The 23246-nt window shown below is 54.3% G+C and overlaps 2 protein-coding genes across 10 annotated transcripts in view; one reads left to right on the top strand and one right to left on the bottom strand.

The window, feature by feature from the left end:
* Positions 1-1164: 1164 nt before the first annotated feature.
* On the top strand, positions 1165-9776 carry RNF215 (ring finger protein 215). The gene is made up of 10 exons (XM_054006927.1): positions 1165-1415; positions 2021-2149; positions 3279-3350; positions 3451-3536; positions 5666-5720; positions 6572-6676; positions 7059-7175; positions 7260-7397; positions 7909-8011; positions 8577-9776. The coding sequence occupies exons 1-10, from the start codon at positions 1173-1175 to the stop codon at positions 8597-8599; spliced, it is 1071 nt and encodes a 356-aa protein (XP_053862902.1). The 5' UTR covers positions 1165-1172; the 3' UTR covers positions 8600-9776.
* A 1345-nt stretch (positions 9777-11121) lies between these two features.
* CCDC157 (coiled-coil domain containing 157) overlaps positions 11122-23246 on the bottom strand; it is a 28738-nt gene continuing 16613 nt past the window's right edge. For 4 of the 9 annotated variants that reach the window (XM_054006916.1, XM_054006918.1, XM_054006917.1 and 1 more), the window contains exons 9-10: positions 20381-20520; positions 11122-13048 (exon numbers count right to left, since the gene is read on the bottom strand). In XM_054006916.1, coding sequence (XP_053862891.1) covers positions 12599-13048; positions 20381-20520 — 590 coding nt within the window. In that variant the 3' untranslated portion in view covers positions 11122-12598. Of the gene's footprint in view, positions 13049-13367; positions 13457-20380; positions 20521-21317; positions 21519-23246 lie in introns of those variants that run through there. The other 5 variants (XM_054006921.1, XM_054006925.1, XM_054006924.1 and 2 more) reach the window with 5 other exon arrangements.

Here is a 23246-nt window from a genome sequence, read left to right on the forward strand (position 1 = left end):
TTAGAGCTGCCCTATGTGTGAATGGGTTGGCAGGGCTGAATGGGTCACATGTAGAGGCCACACGTGGCACAGGCAGGGCTCAGTGGGTTGGAGAGGTGGGAATGGCCTCCTGGGAGAGTCAGCCTGGCTCACGGGGACTGGGGGTATCATCCCTTCCTGCCCATGCTCCACCAAAGAATGTTCCCTCTCATTGTCCCCTCTGACCCTGGCCCACAGCCTCACCATCTGGCTCCGAGTGGGGTGCTCAGCCTGGTGGCATCAAAGGTTTCCCTCTCTCAAGTCCCCAAGGTCTGGGGGGCCCAAGTGCATCCCCTTGAGCCAGAGACTCCTCCGTCAGACGTAGTGTCTGTTCAGGCCAAAATGGGGGCGTCCCCTCCTCAGCCCATCCCCACCTTGCTTGATGACCCTATTTGCTGCCTCACCGCTGTGGGTGTCTCTTCACCCCCTCCCCGTGATGCTGGGGTGTCCCTCTCCACCCTACCCCCAGTGATCCCACCCTTCCCTCTTTCTCTGTAACCATGGAGTCCCTCTCTCAACTGTGGCTGTGGGGCACCTGCCATGATTGCACGGTGGACACCCCCACCCATGAGAACTGCAGGGAGCAAGAGCAGGGTGCTCCCTCTCCCCCTGGGGACACGGCATGGCTCCCCACCAGTGGTTGTGGGAGAGCTGATCAGGGCTGTCTGCCCTGTGCCTGAGGGGGTGGCTCTCTGCACCATGATGGGATTGGGGGTGGGGGGAGGAGACATCACTTTCCTGCTCCGACTGATGGGTCTCCCATGGTCTAACAGGGCTCGGGGGGGGGGGGTGTGATTATTGGGGTATCGCTCCTGTGGGAATGTGGGGTGGGGTGACTATCCCATTTGGGTTCTGGTTTTAGGGGTGTAGATCTCCATGGTACAGGGGCATGTCTCTACCCCACTATGGTTATGGGGTTTCTCCTCTCCTCTCCCCTCTCTGCCTGGGGGGCCCTCTCCCACCCCCCGTGGCTAAGGGGGCTCTCTGCTTGGGGTTCCCCGGGGCTATGTCCCACCCCGTGTGGTGTCCTCCCGAGGCCCGGGGAGGCATCCGGCGGCCCGGTGAGTCCTCCAGGCCCAGCAGAGGGAGCGGGCGGGCGCGCGCGGCGGCTCCTCGCTCGGCGGCTCCGGCTCGTCGCCCCACTGAGCGCGGCCATGGCCCGCCTGCTGCTGCCGGTCCTGCTGGGGCACGTGGCGGCGCTGGGCCCGTCGCTGGCGGGGCCGGCGGCCGCCCGGGTCGAGGTGCTGGCGCTGCGGGAGCCGGAGGGGGCCGAGCCGCGCTCCCCGGCCGCCGGGGGCTACACGCTCCAGGGGGCGCTGCTGGGGGGCCGCCCGGACCCGGGCCCGGAGCGGGGCCCGCCGCCGCGGGAGGAGGCGATAGAGGGGAGCCTGCTCCTGGTACGGGCCTGGCCGCTCCGCGCCGGGGGCCCCATGCAGCCCGGGAGCGCGGGCCGGGGGGAGCGCGCTCTCTGGCTGGCTGGGGAGCGGCTCGGGGGCGCTGCCCCTGTCCCCAGGGAAGGGGCTGGCTGGCTGGGGGGCCGGCCCACGGGCTCCAGCCGAGCCCAGGCAGGCTGGGGCGGGCAGTGGCTCCTGGGCAGGTCCAGGCTGGGTTTGGTCCTGGCATGGCCTGGACCCTGCGGTGCCAGGCGCTATACAACCCAGCACAGAGAAGGGCCCTGCCCGGGAGCAAGCACCGGACAAGAGACAACAGGTCCCAGCCAGACCCAGGGACACAATGAGACAAACTGCCGGGCAAGGCGGGCAGCGGGCTCAGCCCCCACGGCCAGCCCTGGCCAGTTGTCTGGCAGGCAGCGAGGCAGAGGACGCCGCGTGGCTTTGTGGATGGTACATGGAGCCCCTGCCAAGAGTGCGGCAAAGGGAGCATGATGCCTTTCTCATGGGCTGCATTTGGGGAGCTGGCTGCTAGGAACCTGCAGGCGAGTGGCTGGGCCTAGGGCCCTGAGATGGGCTAGGCAGCCCCCTGACAGCTTCTTCTCCTGCAGATGGGAGATGCCGAGCCTGAGCTGGAGGGAGAGAACAGCTGGATTGCGGTGGTGCCGGTGGGGGAGGAGCAGGCAGAGATCCCGAGGGGCAGCAAGGAGGAGTCCTTCACTGCAGCCATGGTCAACAAGGTGACTCCCTGCTGCCTCAGTGGGTCATCCTTGGGCCACAGCAGTGCTCTCCTGGGGATAGCGGCAGCAGTAGCTTCCCCATGGCATTGCCCCCTGGGTACCCACTGTGGAGTATGGCAGTAGGGATTTCCTCCACATGTGCCCCTTTGTGTGTGCCAGGCAGAGGTGAAAGTAAGCTGGTCCGGTATGGTGTACCGGTAAGAGCCAGTACGCTGTGCCGGATCGCACCAGCTTCCGCGGCCGGGATTAAAAGGGCTCTGGGCTCCCTGCAGCGGTGTGGAGCTCTGAGCCCTTCAAATCCCACCCGCAGTTCCTGTGGCCGGGCAGGGGCCAGGATTTAAAGGGCTCAGGGCTCCCCGCAGCCGCGGGAGCCCCGAGACCTTTAAATCCCAGCTGGAGCTGCGGTGGGGATTTAAAGGGCCCAGAGCGCTGCGGCGGCCGGAGCCCCGGGCCCTTTAATTTGCCCATGAGCCCCAGGGGCTCCCAGCCACCTCTGCAGCTGGGAGCCCCCGTTTGATTTAAAGGCCCTGGGGCTCCCAGCCACAGCCGGTGCCCCAGGGCCTTTAAATCTTGAGAGGCCCCATCTCTTCCGATTGAGGCCACGCCTTTTCCAGATGAGGCCATGATCCCCTCAGGACTCCAGCTGATCGGTAAATCCTGTAAGTTACTTTCACCCCTGGTGCCAGGGTCTCCAGCACTGGGTGTGTCCTATGACAGTGCCCCCTTGGGACCCGCAGTGTGCCCCTCTGGCAGTGGCAACCCTTTTATCTAGTCAGTCCCATGTTCCCTAGGACTCTGCCTGGCAGCAGGGGATCCTTGCAGGCGCTCAGCGAGGGCAAACTGGAGCCAGGCTACTCCTGCCTTGGAGTGACTTCCTGGAACGCCAGCAGCGGGCGGGAGATCAGGACTCCTCTTATCACTACAGGTTGGCTCACTGAGCCTGAGTCAGAGGGTGACCCTCAGGAAAATCTCCTGGGTTTGGGGGGGAATGGCTTGGTTGCCCACCCACCCTGTCCTGAGGCTGCTGGGCCCAGCCTCCTATCTCCTTCCCTTGACCTCCATGTTTGTGTGTGGTCCATAGCGTGTGCAACTATCTCTCTCCCTGGCCCTGTGCACTCTCCCCCCACAGATGAAGCGAGCCCTAGTTCTGGGAGCATCAGCCCTGCTCATTCTCGTGCTGAATCAGAACACGATTCGAGAGGTAGGAGCGTTGTGCCGGCTCCCCGTGACCCTGCCGTGGGGGCTCAGTGGCTGGCTCCATGGCCTTGCTGACATGTCTGTCGTTTTCCACCCTGCTGCAGATGGATGTGTCCCAGGTGCTGTCCAAGCCTGTGATTGTGATCCAGACCTCAGATAATGTCACCCGGCTTCTCGGGGCTCTGCTACGGTAAGAATTGGGGGGGTGGGGGCAGCTGGAGAATGCTGAGGCCTTGCAGGGCTCGGGGTGTGTGTGCATGCACAAGCACTGTCAAGGGCTTCAGCAAAGCTGTGTGTGTGTGATCTTTAGCCTTTGTAGTGTGTGTGTGTGTGCGCGCGTGTGCATGCACACGCATTACCCCGAGCTCCAGAAAAGTGTGTGTGTGGGGGGGAGAGTGAGCCTTAGCCCCACAGTGCCTGTGCTGGTATACACACGCTACCCTGGGACCCAGCCAGGACTCTGTGTGTTCTCCTCTGCCTCCTTGAGGGCCCTGCCGGCCTGTGTGTGGTGCTGTCTGGGCTGCATTGTCGTCCCATTCACATGTGTGTCCCTTGGGTATGGCGAATCGGGGTGACCGCTCCGGGTCCTGTGCTTTGGGGGGACCTGCGCTTCGGTGTGCATGTGTCATGCGGGGGGCACTAGGCCAGCTCGGGGAGGTTTGGGGGGGCCAGGCCAGCTCAGGGAGTTAGTGGGGGGCCTGGCACCATCAGCAGGGCTCGGCCCCGCACTCACCAGCGGGAAGCACGCGTTGTATTTCTTCTTCTTGCTCGCCTGCCACTGCACTGGCCACCAGCGTCCTAGCGCTGCCAGAACACACCAGCGCCAGACTGACCCCATCCATTGCCCTTGCGCCCCTCACCCCTCCCTTTTCTGGGACCCCCTAACACAGGGGGCCCCCTCACCCCTAGCATAGGTGCCACCCTGTGAGACTCCATCATCCCTTGCCCCCCAGTATTGGTGTCCCCTCCTCACACCAGATTTCACCTGCATAAAAAATGTTAAGGGGGGCTCCTACAGGCTGTTTTGTCCCGGGCCCCACACCCTCCTAGGGACAGCCCTGTTCATTCTCCAAGCCATTCAAACCTGGTACAGTGCCCCCAAAGGCCACCTTTGAGAACTGGGCTTTATACAAATGCTGAAAGGCACCAGGAGTGGCCAGCTCTGCTTCCTGCCAGTGTTTTTGTAGCAGGCATCTTCTGAAGTGGCAAGAAAATGAGGCCCAGAGCACTAGTGCTGAGAGGATCCAGCCCTGGACCATGATGATCAGCTGATGGGCTAAGATGACAAAAGTTGTCCTCCATGTTCTTTATGGAGCCTGGCTTTGCTTAACAGCTGCCTCCAAGTGTTGGTGGGGCCTGGGAGAGCAGCTCCCTTGGTGATGGGGCCTCATGACTGCCTTGGGGTGGGGGCCCCATGGGGTAGAACACTGAGCACTTACAGCACTCTGCAGACATCTGTTTCACCTCTCAGCCCCCCCACAAGTGGGGGGAGGGTCAGTGTCATTGCCACCATTTTACAGGTGGGGAAACTGAGGCACAGAGTGACCTTGCCCCAGGTCACTCAAGGAGTCAGTCCCAGTGCTCCTTTCTCTTACTGCCTCCCTTTTGCCCTCTGTGTATGTGTCTTGGGCTCCATTATTTCCTATCAGAGGGGTAGCCGTGTTAGTCTGAATCTGTAAAAAGCAACAGAGGGTCCTGTGGCACCTTTAAGACTAACAGAAGTATTGGGAGCACCACCCTATACTGAAAACCCACCGACCGCTACGCCTACCTTCATGCCTCCAGCTTCCACCCTGGTCACACCACACGACTGTGAATGGCTTTCCAACTACAGAAGCAGTTTCTCCTCTCTTGGTGTTCACACCTCAACTGCTAGCAGAGCACCTCACCCTCCCTGATTGAACTAACCTCGTTATCTCCATACTGATTTATACCTGCCTCTGGAGATTTCCATTACTTGCATCTGAAGAAGTGAGGTTCTTACCCACGAAAGCTTATGCTCCCAATACTTCTGTTAGTCTTAAAGGTGCCACAGGACCCTCTGTTGATTATTTCCTATGTGGGTTCCCTGGCTTCCTGGGGGCTTTTGTGCTGTCCTGTGACCCATAGCTCACAGGCAATCCTCTACATGAGAGGCAGGCTAGGGGATATTCCTGGGGCACCTAAGCTGCAGCCTGGGTGGTAGGATGAGGTGGGCTGGGATCCCCCACCCACAGAACGTTGAGCTCTCCTCGTCCATGCCCCTTTGGGCTGCATGACTGAGGCGCCTGTGCCCAGGGAACCTGTGGGATTAACGCTGTTTTCAACTTTTGCTAACAGGGGGCTGCGGGTGACGGCCAAGATCACGTACCAAGCGATGCTGCTGGAGAACCTGGTACATAGTCTCAGCAGGAAGGGGATGGCGTGCGTACATGCATGCTCAGGGCTGGGTGCTCAGACTGGGGAATGTGTGTGTGAGATCATAGCATCCTGGCCTCATGCTTTCTCCAACCCAGTGTGAAATGGCCCAGCCCTGCTGGGCTTCTACCACTTCCCTTGCGAGCTGATTCCACAGCCAGACACACCTCACTGCCAAGGAGCAACTATCTACCTCGATACGCAATTTATCTGGGCACACGTTACTGAATGTATTTATCCTCAGCCTCCTGAGAGATGGGGAAACACTATCTCCATTTTACAGATGGAGGAAACTGAGGCACAGAGTCGCTTGAATGACTTACCCCAGGTCACAGAGCCTGGGGCTGAACCAGAAATTGAACCTATGTCTCCTGAATCCTTGGTTACTGCCTTACCCACTAGGCCATCCTTCCTTCCATCTCAGCCCCAACTTTCCCTTAACTTCACCCCATTACCCGGCTTTCTGTTCCCTAGGGGGCCCCAACTAACTGCAGACTCAGGTCCTGTTGTCACTTAGCCACATTATAGACAGACATAGGCTCCCTCCTAACTTGGCCGCTTTCACTGCTCTACTCCAGGCTCCCTTCGCTTTGTCAGGATCTGTCTGGTAAAGCAGTGCCTGTTGAGGTGACCAGATGCCAGGCAAGCCACTTAGAGCAGGATCCTGCCCTCCTTGCTCTGTGACATGATGCTGTGTATGGCCTGTACCCAGTGCCATCTCGTGCTGCTATCTCCTGTTGCCCCTGCGTGGTCTCACTGTTGCCTCCATGTGTTGGTGTTGCCCTGCCCTGTCGCTGGCTGATGCATGCTGCTGTATTTTCTCTGCAGGGAGTGACTCTCACGCTGTGGTCGACCTGTGGCTTGTCCCGGGGTGGGCTGTATGGAGAGTGGCAAGGAGTTATCTGCACAGGCGAGAACAGCTCGCGGGTCCAGGTTTGTGTTGCTGCTGCTGAAGGGTGTCCCTGGGGTTCCAGGCACACAGTGCCTGCAAGTGGTTACATGTATGACCCCGGGCTCCCTGAGCTCCAGCAAGATAAAGAGCTCCATTCTATCTGGTGTCTGGAGCAGCCCATTGGTTAGTGTGGTGCTCTGTCAACCAGGGGATCAGCTCTGACTCCCGTCACGGGGCAGAGTCCCAGCCTCAGGTAGTGAAGGGAGGGAGAGATGTTCCTCAATAGCACCCCTAGGGGTGAATGAAAGAGCAGTAGAGCCAAGTACCAAAGGGGATCCCATCCTAAGGGGGGTGCTGCAGCTGAGCTAGGGGAGAATGGAGTCCCCAGTGTGTCCTAATGGCTCCTGTGTGCTGGCCCTGCAGAAGTACCTTCAGCAGCTGTGGAACACCATCCTGTTCATCGCCCTGATCCTGTGCACGGGTGTGATTGTGCAGGCCCAGCGGCAGTCCCGGCAGGGCCAGCAAGACCAGGACACCGAGGTGGGCTCACTCCTCTGCTCCTCTCCTCTTCGCTCCCATTGGGGACGTGCAGCTGGGAACTGACTCTGTGCTCTGCCTTCCCAGCTGGACCTCAAGCAGCACATCCTGCGGAGGCTGTCGGCACTGAAGACCCGGCGCTACCACCCTGGCAAACACCCCTGGAGCCAGGCCCGTGACATTGATAGCTGTGCTGTCTGCTTGGACCAGTTCCACAAGAACCAGGTAGAGCCTGGCTGGGGTGAGACGTGCTGGGGTCTTGGGACCAGTGACTTGTGCACCAGCCTTGCCAGACTGCTGCTAGGGACAGACACAGGAGGTCTGCGAGAAGCCTGCTAGCCAGTGGCAGAAGCTGGGCTGAAAAGTCATAGGCGAGTTAAAGCTATCACCCCTAACCCATGGCAGAACCTGGGTATGGATTCTCCTCTGGGCACAAGAGTTCCTGCCTATGTTCAGCTCCATCCCAGTGCTCCCTGCCTAGAGCAATCCCCACCCTCTGCCCTCAGCTAGCAGGCTGCCAGCAGCTCCGCTGTGCCTGCCCCTTTCAAATACTTGCATGGTGGTTAGATGTCTCCCCAGCTGGCCTATCAGTGCATTCCACTGCAGCAGGGAGGCAGATACTGGTCTATCTGGCTCGCTGCTCTGGCCTGACACATCTCCAAGGCAGGGTGCTAAGATGGCTGTTGTGATGCATGTATTTGTCCCGGACATTCATTGCTTCGCCTCCTGCCCACAGTGTTTGCGGGTGTTGCCGTGTTCACACGAGTTTCACCGGGATTGCGTGGATCCGTGGCTGCTCCTGCAACAGACCTGCCCTTTGTGCAAGCACAACATCCTGGGTGAGAGTGGAGGGTGGCATCAGAGGGTGGCCCCCTCTACAGCTGCCTGTGCTGGCCCTGAGGCTTCAGGCCTCTCACTGTGATGTGGGCAAAGCCCTGCAAGTTCCTGGGGGCGGCTGCTGGAGGGCAGTGACTGTTGGGCTTATCCCAGCACAGCACCGTCAGACTGGGGCTGACCTGGCTGTGGATTCCTTTGACACCCCGCCCCCCCCAGTGACATGCAGAAACGGGACAGACCCAGTAAATGAGCCTCATAGCTGGGATAACAGGCTGTCCACACATTGTGGCATAAATATGAGGCCAGGTCTCCCAGCCACTGCCTCCCCAGGCCCCACCTTGGTGATCTCAGCAGACTTGCAGTAGGGGGTCTGGGAGGTTTGGGGGCTATGGGCTCTGGGAGAGGGGTGCGGTGTTGGGGGGGCAGAGGGACTCTGGGGAGGTGTGTTAAGTACACAATAACTGTGTGCTTGGGTTTAGGATCCCGTGGCAGCTTCTTGCCCTGTTTTCCCTAGAGAGAGCTCACTGGCAGTGAAGGGGTTACTGACCCTCTTGATCTCCCTTCCAGGTAACTGCTGCGGTGAGAGCTAGCTGGCCTATGGACATACTGCGGGGATAGAGCCACCTGCACTCCAGGGGATGGGGGCACCAGGGAAGTGGCTCCATCAGCACAGCAGGTGGCTGAGCAGGGGGAAGCAGCAGCACTGTGCATGTGTCCCCAGGGCTGGGCAGACCCACAGCGCTGTATGCTCAGCTCAGCAGTTATCCCCAGGCAGCAGAGAGTGAGAACCTGAGCATTGTGGTGGAGAAAAGGTTCTACTCCCTTTAGAGTGCACTCAGACGGCCCTGTTTGGCAGGGGTAGAAGGCAGGGATGGATGTGGCCAAATTCTGACCTGTCTTAAATCCATGCAAACCCCCCGAGATCAGGGAGGGCAGAACTTGGCCTCTGAGTATGTGTGTAGGGGGAGGGGGTGCATCTGGGCAGCTGATCTGTATTAGTGTAGCGTCTTTGGAGGGGTGGGGGTTGAGGGGGGCAGAAGCTAAGGAGGCATCTGAGACCCCCTCAGGGGAATAAGGAGGGGATGCCAGACTTCTTAGGCAAAGTCTTAAAGGGTTAGTGGGGAAGCTCCAGCGACGATGGGAGAGGCTGGTCCATGTGGCTGGTGCGAGCACTTTGCTGTAAGTTGATTTCCCTGTGCTCCCTGGGGCAGGCTAGTTTTTCCCCCGCCCAGTGCTCCTAAGGGACAATTACTCTCTCCTTTTATAAATCTCTATTTTCTATACTCCCATGACTGCTGCTAGGAGCCCCTGGGCTGGCTCAGCTCTCGGTTACTCCTTGGCTATCTCAGCAGGGTGGCTTGGGTGTAACCGAAGGCAGCGCTGAGCCCCTCTCATCCCTCACAGAGTGGTGGCCCACACCTGGAGCAGGGGAGGGGGCCTGGAAGCTGCGTTGATCTACCATCTTTCAACGTACTTCCCTTCTCACTGGCCCTTGGCAGATCACCTTGCTGAAGGGCAGGGGCAGGGGCAGGAAGTGGGGAGGGTTTGAATGCTTGCTTTATTTATACTAACTTATTAGAGAGAATGGCATGAGGTAGCTGCGGGGTGGAACAATATCCGTGGCTGTGTTGCAGTGCCCAGGTCTTTGCTGGGAGCCCTGGCTGGGTCCCAGCCCCACTCAGCAGCCAGAGATTGCTGGATTTGATGCACTGTACATGTCTGTAAAGCCGCCTGCGCTATTAAAGCTAGAGCAAGGAGAAACCTGCACTACTCTTGTTGCTGTTTCTTTTACAGAACAATCCAGCACTGATTTCCTCCCGCTACTCCCTGCATGGGTTCAGTTTCCCTCCGCCTGGCTAGCAAGCCCCTTTCTCTCCTAGTCTCCAGCTGCCACTTAGAAAGGGTCCCTCCCAAAAGAACAGAAAAGTTGAAAGGGGTGTTTGCCATGGAAAAGAGCCTGGCTTGATTCTTGCTGTGAGTTCAAGGTGGTGACCTGGTTACTGCCTTAGCTGCAGGTTCAGGGTCCATAAAAATATCAGGCCATGATACATGCTAGACAGTACTTTGCTCACAGTCAGGGATAGTGTGATCTCCAGGTTGGACACAGCAGTCCAGTAACTTGCCAGAGGGTGGATGTGGCCAAGCTGGTATCAGAGCTCAAGAGGCCCTGACTCCCAGTCCTATGCTTAGGCTGCTAGCCCATGCCTCTCTCCTAGAGCAAACCTTTTGGCATGTAGCCAGCTCCCTTTGCCTTCCCCGGCTTCATCTGGATGTGCAAATATACCTACCCAAGGGCCACACTGGTGAGGATTACAGGAACCTGCATGCAATGCAGCCTGGCTAGTCCGATGAAGGATCATGGATTTCAAGGCCAGAAGGACCATTACGATCATCTAGCCTGCCTTCTGCCTAGTATAATACAGAGAATTCCACCAGAAGCCCACTGCATGCTGGACACTGTAGTTTCCACAGGCTGCAATGCCATGACTCAAGCCTGGGAGTGTGGAATGTAGCATAGAATGCAGTGGCATGGGCTTAGTCCTCTAGACTAGGCTAATGAACATCTGCTGAGCCTCACTTTGGTTCAGTTTTTAGGCATCTCTGCTGATGATGAATCTTATTGTGGGTTCCAATGACACTTAATCTCCCTCAGTCCAGTAAACTGGTGCTATGGCATGAGATATGAAATGGGCACATGCCCCCTGCAGATGCACAGAGCTCTCCCTGCTGCTAATCTGTGCTGTTACCCAGATCGAGGAGGCATGTTGGTTGTGCTTTATTAAAAGCCCTCAGACAAATGGTATTGCCTAATGCGGGATAAAGGAGGGAGGAGAAATTGCACATGCAATTTCTTAAGAGGGTGTTGACCAACATAAAATAGGTGGTGGGAAGCCTCACGAATTGTAATAAAGTAATTGTCAGAGGCTCTTTAAGGAGTGTCTAAGCTTAAATGTAAAATACTAGTTTACTAACAGCTCTGTCCTCCCTCTGGAAACCAAGCCCTTTCCCTGTAGGGGCAAGGATGGTCTGATCTAAGCTAGTCTTTCATCTCTAACTTCTCAGAGCCTAACTTGGTAACAGACCCATTGAAAATGAATAGAACAGTGGATGCTTTTATATAGCAGTCACTCAATAGAGTCCTTCCTGTTCTCCCCACCCCTTTTCTCGCAGTCATTTGCCAACTGCAATCTTACTGGTTAAAAGTCTTAACTCTTGAATCTTTTATTGCAACTCAACTCTCTGCCCTGTTTCCTCCTGCCCTTGCAGCACAATGTGCTGTCAAAACCCAACCAGGATGGGGCAGGGGTGTGCAGCAAGCACTGGATGTTAAACCACAGGAGGGGGTATGATCCAGGCTGTGATGGAGCTCTTGATTCCTAGCCCCCCCCCCCCAGGGGCTCCTATGTGGGAACAGAGTGATCTCTCCTGCTGGAAGGTGGGAAAGCACACAGCCTTTCACATGGGTTCTGTTTTCATGAGATCCTCTGGATCCCTGAGAAGATCCCTCAGTCCTTTCGTCCTTCCCACCTCCTCCTGGGCAGCCTCCCTCACAGCAGCCATCCTGCTGCTCCGGGAGGTCCGGCTGGTTCTCCTTGTGGAGCTGCCAATGATTCTTCCTCCACCAGAGGAGATGCTGTTTGCAAGGCATGACGTCATAGAATATCAGGGTTGGAAGGGACCTCAGGAGGTCATCTAGTCCAACCTCCTGCTCAAAGCAGGACCAATCCCCAACTAAATCATCCCTGCCGGGCTTTGTCAAGCCGGGCCTTAAAAGCCTGTAAGGAAGGAGATTCCACCACCTCCCTACGTAACCCATTCCAGTGCTTCACCACCCTCCTAGTGAAATAGTGTTTCCTAATATCCAACCTAAACCTCCCCCACTGCAACTTGAGACCATTGTTCCTTGTTCTGTCTTCTGGTACCACTGAGAACAGTCTAGGTCCATCCTCTTTGGAACTCCCTTTCAGGCAGTTGAAAGCAGCTATCAACTCCCCCCTCATTCTTCTCTTCTGCAGGCTAAACAATCCCAGTTCCCTCAGCCTCTCCTCATAAGTCATGTGTTCCAGACCCCTAATCATTTTTGTTGCCCTCTGCTGGACTCTTTCCAATTTTTCCACATCCTTCTTGTAGCGTGGGGCCCAAAACTGGACACAGTACTCCAGATAAGGCCTCACCAATGTCGAATAGAGGGGAATGATCACATCCCTTGATCTGCTGGCAATGCCCCTACTTATACAGCCCAAAATGCTGTTAGCCTTCTTGGCAACAAGGGCATGCTGGTCAACTCATATCCAGCTTCTCGTCCACTGTAACCCCTAGGTCCTTTTCTGCAGAACTGCTGCCTAGCCATTAGGTCCCTAGTCTGTATCAGTGCATGGGATTCTTCTATCCTAAGTGCAGGACTCTGCACTTGTCCTTGTTGAACCTCATCAGATTTCTTTTGGCCCATTCCTCTAATTTGTCTAGGTCCCTCTGTATCCTATCCCTACCCTCCAGTGTATCTACAACTCCTCCCAGTTTAGTGTCATCTGCAAACTTGTGTCCCCCACAAGCTGACCTACCTGACTCCAGCAAGTGGCCCATCTCAGTTAGGAAGCAGTGAGTGGCAGAGAAGCCCTGGGCTCCCACGTGGCACAGCCCTTTTGCGGCTCTTTCACTGTCACAGACAGCAGCCCTGCACTCGGAGGGAGCCTTGGGGATGAACAGTAAACAGCTTTATTTGTGTCCCTAGCTGAACACCTCCAGCAGGGGTTGCTCTCCTGGGGTTCTATTTCTGGTGGTTCCTGGGGCTGTGAGCTGAGCGGGCCTGGACTCTGGCTGCGCTGCCTTTCCCTTTCAGTCTGGCGTAAGTGTTGATGGCCGAGTTCTCGACTGGAAGGGAGACGCAGGACATTGCCTTCCACGTGGCCTCTGCGGAGGATGGCTTTAGATGGCTGCTTGGCGGTCTCTGGAGTGCTGTGCTCTGGCTGCTGGCTTGGCCACTCGCAAGCCGATGGGGCACTGTGCTGCTTGGAGGTCTGTGTGCGAGGGAAGGGTTGCTGTAGGAGAAGCAGGACAAGGCATTAGAGATGCAGCCCCTGAGGCAGAGAAAGTCACATAAGAATGGCCCTACTGGGTCAGACCAAAGGTCCATCTAGCCCAGGATCCTGTCTTCCGACAGTGGCCAGTGCCAGATGCCCCAGAGGGAATGAACAGAACAGGTAATCATCAAGTGATCCATCCCCTGTCACCCATTCCCAGCTTCTGGCAAACAGAGGCTAGGGACACCATTCCTGCCATACAAAGTCTCCATGCAAACCAAGCCCTACAGCTCCTCGCTGGGGAGGGACGGGGGGTGTTTAGAGCAGGCCTCCTCACCCTGTGGAAGCCTTTTGGGGGTCCATCATGCCGTCCTTGGAGCCAGTCCTGGAGGAGGAGCGAGCCCAGAGCTGGGTCTGTGGGATGAGCTGGGGAGAGGAGAATTCAGGGTTAGAACCTCTCTGGTCACTGCTTGATGCTGGGAGATACCTCTGCATCTGCAGGAAGCCATGGTTGGGATGCATCAGAAAGAACATTCCTCCCCATCGTGCACCTCATTCACGGCGCTATCATGGCTGGTGTCTGTCAGGGACTGACTGAGAACTGGATGGGTGACATCTAGGCCCCAAAGGCCTCCAGTGCTTGTGGGTGTCTGCGTTATCTAGTGTCAAGTGCTTTCCTTGCACTGGGCCCAAGGAGCTCCAGGGTGTGAGGAAAGTCTCTCCTACCATCTGTCTGGTGAGAAACCACTCCATTCTGGGCTTAGTCTTCTCCCAGCTGGAGGCCATGGCTTTGGATGCTCCTGTTTGATGACCGGAATGGGCTGGGCCATTGTGGAAAGGGCCTTGCACTGACAAGATGACTGAAACTTGGCCTTGTGTAGAGGGCCAGCCCAAGGCCTGTGCTCCACTGGTCCAGAGATGTAGGGCTATTTCTGCTGGATCACCCCAGCAGGCTGGGACCAGTGCATGAGACGCTGTCTGGACACAAGATGGAAACTGGTCTCAAGAACAGACCTTTACTGTTGTTTTTGTCTACAAAAACCAAGTTCGCAACAAACCTGGTGTCAATCTCCCTTGCAATAGTCCACCATGCACTGAGCACCCCTGTGGACCAACTGTTCCACAGAGAGCTCGGATTCATCCTGTTTCCATGCAAGGGAGATCAAAATGGGCTATGGAGTTTGTGCGCAGCAGACTAGGGCGAGGTAGATTCACACCCTGACTTGCTGCGAACTTGGGCCTGGTCTAAACCTAAAAATTAGATAGACCTGACTAAAGCACTCAGGGCTGTGAAAAATTTTGCACTCCGCAAATCCTTCCGTTGACCTAGCTACGGCCTCTCGGAAAGGTGGCTTAACTACATTGACGTAAAAGCTTCTGTTGACATAGGAAGCTTCTACGCTACAGTGGCACAGCTGCCATGCTGTAGCTGTAGCTGCTGAAGTGTAGGCATGACCTTCATGTTCCTTTCAACAAGCCCTGAGCCTGATTGCTGTGGCCCATGACCGGACCACACAGCCTCCCCACTGCTGTAATGCTGGGCTCATCTCCAGGAAGAGGCTCCAAAAGGCCCAAGCTTTTCTTTCAGCTAGGACTTAATTCTTAGTAGCTGTGGGCATCTCCCAGCAGCAGTGCGCTAGAAGCAGCGTGCTGACATGGAGGCTACCATTGCAGAGCTTGTCACCTCTTCAAACATGCTGCGCCTACCTCCCCATTGCCTTGCTCCTTATCCAGTGCAAATGGGTGTGAAATGCTCCCCGTCTGGTAGCGTTTGGCACTGGTGAAAGTGACAGCATAAGGTGCAAGCCAATGGTGAGTCAGGCCCGCCGAGTCTCATGCCTTCAGCCTAGTGCTTGTCTTTTAACAAGGAGAATGTTAAACCAACCCTTCCTCAAGGAGGCAGTCTACAGAACACATGATGCAACTGTGGCCCGAGGGATGGCACAGGCTTGAAGAGCAGCAAAGAAGCAGAAAAACTTGCTAGAAAATAACTTACATTAATATCACTGCACTACAGCCAAAATGCTTCTGAAATAAATGTAGTCAAACTTTACTAATTCTGGGTCACTGAGAATGAAAATGATGCTTACAAGTGTTGATTGGCTCTAGTTTTCAAGATATGCTATTGAGTCAGTCTATACGACCCTTGACTTGGGAATGGCGGAGGATAAGTGAGTTATAAAGGGAAGGGATCTCAATTTAAACCAGAAATGACTAAAATACATTTTTGACTGGATGTATGAATAAATCTATGACTGGGTTTGGACAGTACTTGCTTTTTAGGCAAAACAATGAATGATGCAATCTGAAGCTGGTATTACGTCATACGTGATATGAATTGCATCATGTTATTCCTAGAAGTCATGGATGATGCAATCATAACGAAGCTTACATCACTCTGCTGAACAAACTGCCCTATATCAGCTCTAGAAATCATACAGTGTCGTGCTCTCTTATTTGTCAGTGTTTGATTTTGCAAAGGGACACATTTCTGTTTAGCCAAAGTGAGCAGAGATGCCTCGTACTTGTGTGAACAGTGCAGATAACTTCTGCTACGTTTGTGGTGAAGTGACTTTTGCATCACAAAAGCGCAGTATAACCACTATGGTTAAGAAAGCCTATCACCTTTATTTTGGCTGCAAAACTGGAGATCAGGACAGGAGGTGGGCCTCACACATATGCTGCAACACTTGTGCAACGAATCTTCGCCAGTGGTTGAACAGGAAAAGGAAATCTATGCCTTTTGCAGTGCCAATGATTTGGAGAGAGCCAACAGATCATACCAGCAATTGTTACTTCTGCATGGTGCCTCCAGTTGGGAAAGGGTGTCAAAGAAGAAAAAGTGGACTGTGCATTATCCAAACATTCCATCAGCCATAGTACCCCATGGAGAAGGACTGCCGGTTCCTGATGCACCAGAATCATTCTCACTTGAGTCAGACGAGGAAGAGGATGAAACTTCTGGTCCTGAACCATCAATGTCACAGGACCCACATTTTCTCCCATTCTCCTCCTCTGAACCACACCTCATAACACAAGGTGAACTGAATGACCTTGTCAGGGATTTGGAACTACCCAAGAGTAAGGCAGAGCTGTTGGGCTCCAGACTACAGCAATGGAATCTCCTGGCAGGTGATGTTAGGGTTTCCATGTTCCGTGACCGTCAAAAGGATCTTGTCCCATTCTTCTTCATGGAAGGTGATCTTGTAGCCTGCAACAACATCGATGGTGTGATGGCAGCCCTCAACATCGTTCACGATCCAGATGAGTGGAGACTGTTCATTGATTCATCGAAGACGAGTCTTAAAGCTGTTTTACTGCATAATGGCAATGTTTTGCCATCCATTCCAGTTGGTCATGCAGTCCATATGAAGGAAACCTAGGACAACATGAAACATTTTTTGAGGTGCATAAACTATGACCAACATCAGTGGCAGCTTTGTGGCGATTTGAAGGTTGTTGCTCTCTTGCTTGGTCTGCAGACTGGACACACAAAGTACTGCTGTTTTCTCTGCGAATGGGATAGTCGTGCAAGAGATTCCCACTACATCAAGAAAGATTGGCCACTCCGACTGTCATTGGAGCCTGTGAGGAAAAGTGTTCAGCATCCACCACTTGTTGAATCAAGGAAGATTTTGTTACCACCCTTACATATCAAGCTGGGTCTGATGAAGAACTTTGTGAAGGCCATTGACAAAACACAAGCAGCTTTCATGTACCTCCGTGGAAAATTTCCAAGGTTAAGTGAAGCTAAGATAAAGGAAGGTGTCTTCGTTGGTCCTCAGCTTCGTGGACTTCTTCGAGATGATGCATTTGACCATGCACTGCGTGGCAAGGAAAAGACGGCATGGAAAGCCTTCCAGTTAGTGGCAATAAATTTTCTCGGAAACAACAAGGCAGACAACTACAGGTTGTTGGTGGAAAACCTCCTCAAGGCATACAAAAGCCTTGGTTGCAACACGTCACTAAAGATACATTTTTTGCACACTCATCTAGATTTTTTTCCACCGAACTGTGGAGCAGTGAGCGACGAGCACGGCGAGCGATTTCACCAGGACATTGCAACAATGGAGAAACACTATCAGGGCAAATGGAGCCCATCAATGCTTGCAGACTATTGCTGGACAGTGACAAGAGATGCTCCATTTAATGAATACAAGAGACAAGCCAAGAAGTGCCGAGTAGACACTGAATAGGACTAAACTATGTACAGAATAGTTTTTTGCCTTTTGTTTCATAATAAATTTGATTTATATAACCCTTTTGCTGATTTTTAAAGTGTTACATAAACAGGACAGGTGAAATATTATCATGGAAAGCAACCATAAACACATGAAAAGACCTAGGTTTACAATTTATGATTAAAACTCTACTATCTACACAATATACATAGACATAAAATGTAAAAACTTAAATATCTTAGAAACAGTAGCCGATCAGTTGTTTTAATTGTCATATTTGAATTCAGCACATCAAAATACATAATAAATAGCACATTTTATCTCTGAAGCAGACGACTTCTCAAAAATTGTAGACCAGTGTATTCTTCTGCCTTGGTAATACAGCTAAGGAACCCTTAATCGCTAGGCTTGACTAACATGCAACTCCATCATCTGGTTGCAGCAGCCTTTTCCAAGAGTAGGGCTCAGGTTTGAGTTGAAAAGTGGGAGGGCTTAAATGAGAGGCGTGACTGTCCTATGTGCAATTACTGGGGGGCCTCAGTCTGGCCAAACCTGGCATTCTTATTTATTTGTATTGGTATAGTACTGTCCTGGTCTGCGCCGCCCCAACAAAGGGATCTCTGCCCCAAGATTTACAAGCTAAGTAACGATGAGTGGAGAGGGACAAGTGTACAGCAAGAAGGGCTGCTGTAGGGTATGCCTGGGGGGCACTAGTAAAGCTGGGCGGAGAGGCCAGGATGGGAAGAGCATTAGCTTTCTCTACAGCCCCTGTCTTACTGCTCCCTGTCCCGAGGGGTGAGATTAATTCCTTACTGTTGTGAGTTCCAAATGAGCTCAAAATTAAAGCTCAGACAGATAGACGAGCCCCCTAGCAGTGCTTCTCTAAAGGCCTGGACAGATCCAGTAGCATAACTATGGGGGAGCAGGGGGAGCGGCCGCTCCCACTGAGCACATTCCCCAAAAGTGGCGCTTTTCTAATTTTTACACTCACTCAGGGGTGCTTCCCAGCAGGGGCGGCACATCCGGGTCTTTGGGGCAATTTGGCAGCGGGTTCTTCAGTTGCTCCGGGTCTTCAGCAGCACTTAGGCAGCGGGGTCTTCAGTCTTTGGCAGCAAGACTTGGGTTTTTCTTTTTTTTTTTCTTTTCTTCGCTGCTTCGCAGCGGGTGGCACCTTTTTTTGTGTTCGCTCCCCCTGCTGTTAGAACCTGGCTACACCACTGGACAGATCCCCCTCCTACCCCTATGGGTTTTGGGTCAGGCGCTGTATGTGTCTTCGCTGCACTCCAGACGGGGGATTTCTTTGCTGTTTGTCACTGAAAATAGCCATAGTGTCCACGGCTACCAGAGAACCACTGCCCTGTGCATCTGGCCAGACATTTAGCTGGAAGGGTCTTCCCTTTCCAAAATCAGAGGGAAAAATGAGGAACTGGACTAAGCCTAGCAAAGAACAGACTGTACTGACAGTCAGACATGGCCTGAGCTATTGCAGTGTATTGCAGCCCATTTCCCATTCCCAGGCAGAGCAAGGCATGGGTTCAGCAGCACTCATTGTCTGCTTTTCTATGCAGCCTCTAGGAGCCTGCTCTGGGAAGAGAAAGGCTGCTCTCACCACAGCCTACAAACAGCTCCCTGGTCATGGGAAGCCCAGGGCTGCCCTTAGGCTTTTGCTTCGATTGAGTGAATGACTATTGTAACTCCTAATTCTGCTGGCGCCCAGCCAGCGCAGTGAGCATGCCTAGAGCCTGGTTTGGCAGCATGTGCTGAGCAGAGCACAAGGGCTTACGTGTCACATGCTGATGTGGTGCTGACCCACTTCAGCTCAGCTGCTCGCTCTTTAACGTGCTCTGCCAGGGCCTGGGAAGAGGGGTCAGTCCTAGCACCCACTGCTCGTTTGCCAGCACAGGGTTTTGTTTGTGAAATATAAAACTGATGCTAAACTGACTCAGTCCCAGGGAAGTTTCCCAGAGTCCCCTGTGATCCCAGAACCCAGAATCGGCCCCAGGAAGGACCCCAACCCCCCCCTGTGATCCCAGAGCCCAGGATCGGCTCCAGGAAGGACCCCAGAGCCCCCTGTGATCCCAGAGCCCAGGATTGGCCCCAGGAAGGACCCCAGAGCCCCCCTGTGATCCCAGAGCCCAGGATCGGCCCCAGGAAGGACCCCAGAGCTCCCCTTTGATCACAGAGCCCAGATTAGCTGCAGGCCCACATGAAGAATGTTAATACAGTAATTGCCCTCTGGAACAGGCGCCATGCTCAGCAGAGAGCCTTGCTCACGCCCCCCACCTAGGCCCATGCTGGGGAAGTGACAACAGAGATTTCCAGACTTGGGTTATTCAGGAGACCTCAGTCCAAACGCAGTGGCTCTTTAGATCCAGTTTTCCAGCTGAGCCAGCTATAGAGCAAGGAAGTCATGTGACTTCCACCCAAGGCCTCCCAGCAGTTTTGGCACATTCCAACAGTCTGCACTCATTTCTATTTTAAATTAGAGCCCAGACTCATACTGGTTCTGACCTACAACTGTGCTCTCGTTACTAGACTGCATTGCCGCAAGGGGGAATGGAATGGGGCATATAAGCCTCACTGAGATGTACAGGGAGGCAGAATCAAACCTTCAGCAGTAGAGAACAGAGGTAGGGGGATTAGTCCTGGAGCACAGGCTGTGTGAAAATGGTCCTGTGCTTCTAGCCCCCAAGAACAGTGGGGGGGTGTCCCTCAACCCCTATAGGGATCATGGGATGGATCGCCTATTCCTCAGCTTTCAGGAGCCACAGGACACGTCTCCTATTCCCCAGCCCCAAATGGGATAGGTCAACTATTCCCCAGATCCACCACCTCCAGGAGCCACAGGACGGGTCTCCTATTCCCCAGCCCTAAAGTCTACTGAGAGTGGGATGTGTCCTAAGTCCCCCTGTTGTACAGTCTCGAGAGAGCACAGGATAAGCCTCAATCCCCCATTCCCAAAGTCTAGAGAGACCATGGGATTGGCCTCCAACCCCTCTGCTCCAGAGTCCCAGGGGCCATGGGATGGGTCACGGACCCTCCATGTCCAGTAGGGATCCCACTGTTACACTGACCCCCGATTCTGCCTGCACTGCCAACTGCCTATTGATATTCAACAGCTGCCCCCCTTGCACTGAGAGGTGCCCTCTCCACCTGTGGACAGACTCACCCTTAACACTCCTTCCTGGGCTGTTTCTTTCATTTTGGCTAGTGCGGTCCTGAGCCGCGAGTTCTCTTCCTCCAGGACGCTGATGCGGATGTTGTTCGCCTGCAGCTGCTTTTCCATGTCATCAGCGATGTCCCCAGTGCCTGCAATGAAACAGGATTCTCCTTCACAATGGGGCAAGGGGAGTGGGTGTGCACAAATCCTCTGGATACAGCAGGGCTAGCGCATGCATGCGTGCATGTCTGTCCCTAACTCCTCCTGAGAAGGACATTCCCCTTCGCCTCCTGGCACTGACAGTCCTGGAGCATGTGCAGGTAACCACTAGTAATGCTGTAAAGCAGTGGTTCTCAAACTTTTGTACTGGTGACCCCTTTCACACAGCAAGCCTCTGAGTGAGACTCCCCCCAATAAATTAAAAACACTTTTTATATATTTAACACTATTATAAATGCTGGAGGCAAAGCGGGGTTTGGGGTGGAGGCTGACAGCTCGTGACCCCCCATGTAATAACCTTGCAACCCCCTGAGGGGTCCCAACCCCCAGTTTGAGAACCCCTGCTGTAAAGCACAAGCAGACTGGCTGGTCCAGTCCTCTCATGTAGTCTAGGGACGATAATTATGCCACAGACATTGCAGGGCCAAAGCAGAAAGGATGCAGCAATGGTAGTGAGAAAGCTGTATTCTCGTTAACCAGCATGTGATTCCTCTGATAACTAAAGTGACCGCTTGCGAGTGCAGGGTCTGTGCTGTGTGTAAGGCAGTGGGGAAATAGAGGAGGAGGAGGAGGAGTGGGAGACCAGCCTCCAACCAGTGACTTTCCCATGGGTACAAAGCTAGGAAGAGAAATCGTACCCCAGGGGCAGCTAGTCGCAAGCCACATGTGACACAACCCTCCTGTGATGGGCAACAGAGGGTCAAGATGCAAGAAGTGAGGTTCTTACCCACGAAAGCTTATGCTCCCAATACTTCTGTTAGTCTTAAAGGTGCCACAGGACCCTCTGTTGCTTTTTACAGATTCAGACTAACACGGCTACTCCTCTGATACTTGACCTCCTGCGATGGTGTGTTCACCCCACACTGGCATTGAAGGGGTTAAGGTGGCAAGGGAGACCAATTAGCCATAGGCTGCACCTGTGAGGGAGCTAACTGACAATGATTCTAATTGAGAATGAAGTTCATCTGGGCAGGAACAAGTGGGAGTATCTACAAAACTGAGGAGCTGAGGCTAGCAGAGGTCCTATTGGGATCCAGGAAGTCGATGGGCGAAGCCCGCCCACTACTAAAGGATCTCTCTCCCCCCCCCCCCCCCCGCCTAAGTGGGGTCCACAGGACCTGGAGACCAAAAAATTACAGGGGACAACTAATAAAAGAACAGGGACAGGAGTGAGGTCAAAGGGTCAAATGAAGTGAACCAGATGGGGACACTGAGCAGAGAACCTTGGACAGCAGGCTAGCAGAGGTGGCAGAGAGATAAGCCTGCAGATGCACCCCTGATACAAGGGGGAGAGCAGGAGCCTGAAAAGGCAGCACAGGAAGCTGTCCAGGGAAGGAGCAGTAAAGTCCAAGAGAGCACAGACCTGGACTGTGGGTTTGAGGGTCCCCGGATTGGAACCTGGTGCAGAGAGTGGGCCTGGTTCCCCTACCAGCTGCTGTGGGAGTGGTGCAGTGGAGATGGAGACTGCCTGAGACTTTGTGGGAAGAGACTGATGAGACCCCAAAGGGGAGGATGATGGTGACTTGGCCGGAGAGAGGCTACAGCTCCTGATGAGTGAGAGAGGCTGTAGAGCAAGTGACTGAGGCAATGGAACAGACTATGGTGAACTAATTCCCCAGCTGAACCAGGAGGAGGCACTGCTGAGCGGTGAGTAGCACATCCCATTACACCTCTGACCCTGCCATGCTACTCTGAAGGACAGCAAGAATTGCAAGAGTACTCATTCTTAGCTGAAGTTTGTCTCTGCCACTTTGCCAGGATTGTGTTGTCCTCATTAATCTCCCATTGTGCCCATCAGCCACCCTCTAACCCAGGGGTTCTCAACTTTTTTCTTTCTGAGCCCCCTCCCCCTCCAAACATGCTATAAAAACTCCATGGCCCACCTGTGCCACAACAATGGCTTTTCTGCTTATAAAAGCCAGGACCAGTTAGGAGGTAGCAAGCAGGGCAATTGCCTGGGGTCCCCGTGAAGCTAAGTTGCTCAGGCTTTGGCTTCAGCTCCCAGTGGTGAAGCTCAGGACCCTGGGCTTCAACCCCATGCAGTGGGGCTTCAGCTTTCTGTCCTGGGCCCCAGTGAATCTAACATTGGCCCTGCTTGGCAGACTCCCTAAAACCTATTTGAGGCCCCCCAGGGGACCCTGGACCCCTGGTTGAGAACCACTGCTCTAACCCACAGCCCTCACCCATGCCCAACACTCATTCAACTGTCTGTCAGAGGCTTCTGCGCTTCATCTCACCTTCTGGGCATTAGTGTCAGCACTGGAGACCAGGCTGTGTTCTTGAACCATAGACCAGTCTCAGCTCCAAAGGGCCAGCCATCTTACCTGGGTGCCCAGCAAAAGTCTCCCTTGGAAGCATGCTGCTGAATTCCCCTTTTAGTGATGTGACATCCCACCACAAAGTGGAACATGCTGAACAAGTGAACCGAAATGCATCCTCCCCCACCCCATTACATTCAAGCAGCTTCCACATGTCCACAGACCAATCTCTTCCCTTAGCTGGAGGCTTTAGGACAGACTCTTTGGCGGATATGGCCACTGCACCAGCTGCATTCCCCGCCCACCCTCCAGCACTAGGGCATGTGAGACCAATGGGTCCTATTGGGTGATGGAGGTGGGCTGGGAGGAAGAAGAGGGCATGGTAGAGTGGCGCTCCA

This window comes from Malaclemys terrapin, chromosome 16 (assembly GCF_027887155.1).
Source record: "Malaclemys terrapin pileata isolate rMalTer1 chromosome 16, rMalTer1.hap1, whole genome shotgun sequence".
Lineage (NCBI taxonomy): Eukaryota > Metazoa > Chordata > Testudines > Emydidae > Malaclemys > Malaclemys terrapin.

Coding starts and splice junctions, on each gene's coding strand:
- RNF215 (XM_054006927.1), top strand. CDS start 1,173: ATGGCCCGCCTGCTGCTGCCGGTCCTGCTGGGGCACGTGGCGGCGCTG. Junction 5,721..6,571: donor CGATGCTGCTGGAGAACCTG/GTACATAGTCTC, acceptor TTTTCTCTGCAG/GGAGTGACTCTCACGCTGTG. Junction 7,398..7,908: donor ACCAGTTCCACAAGAACCAG/GTAGAGCCTGGC, acceptor TCCTGCCCACAG/TGTTTGCGGGTGTTGCCGTG.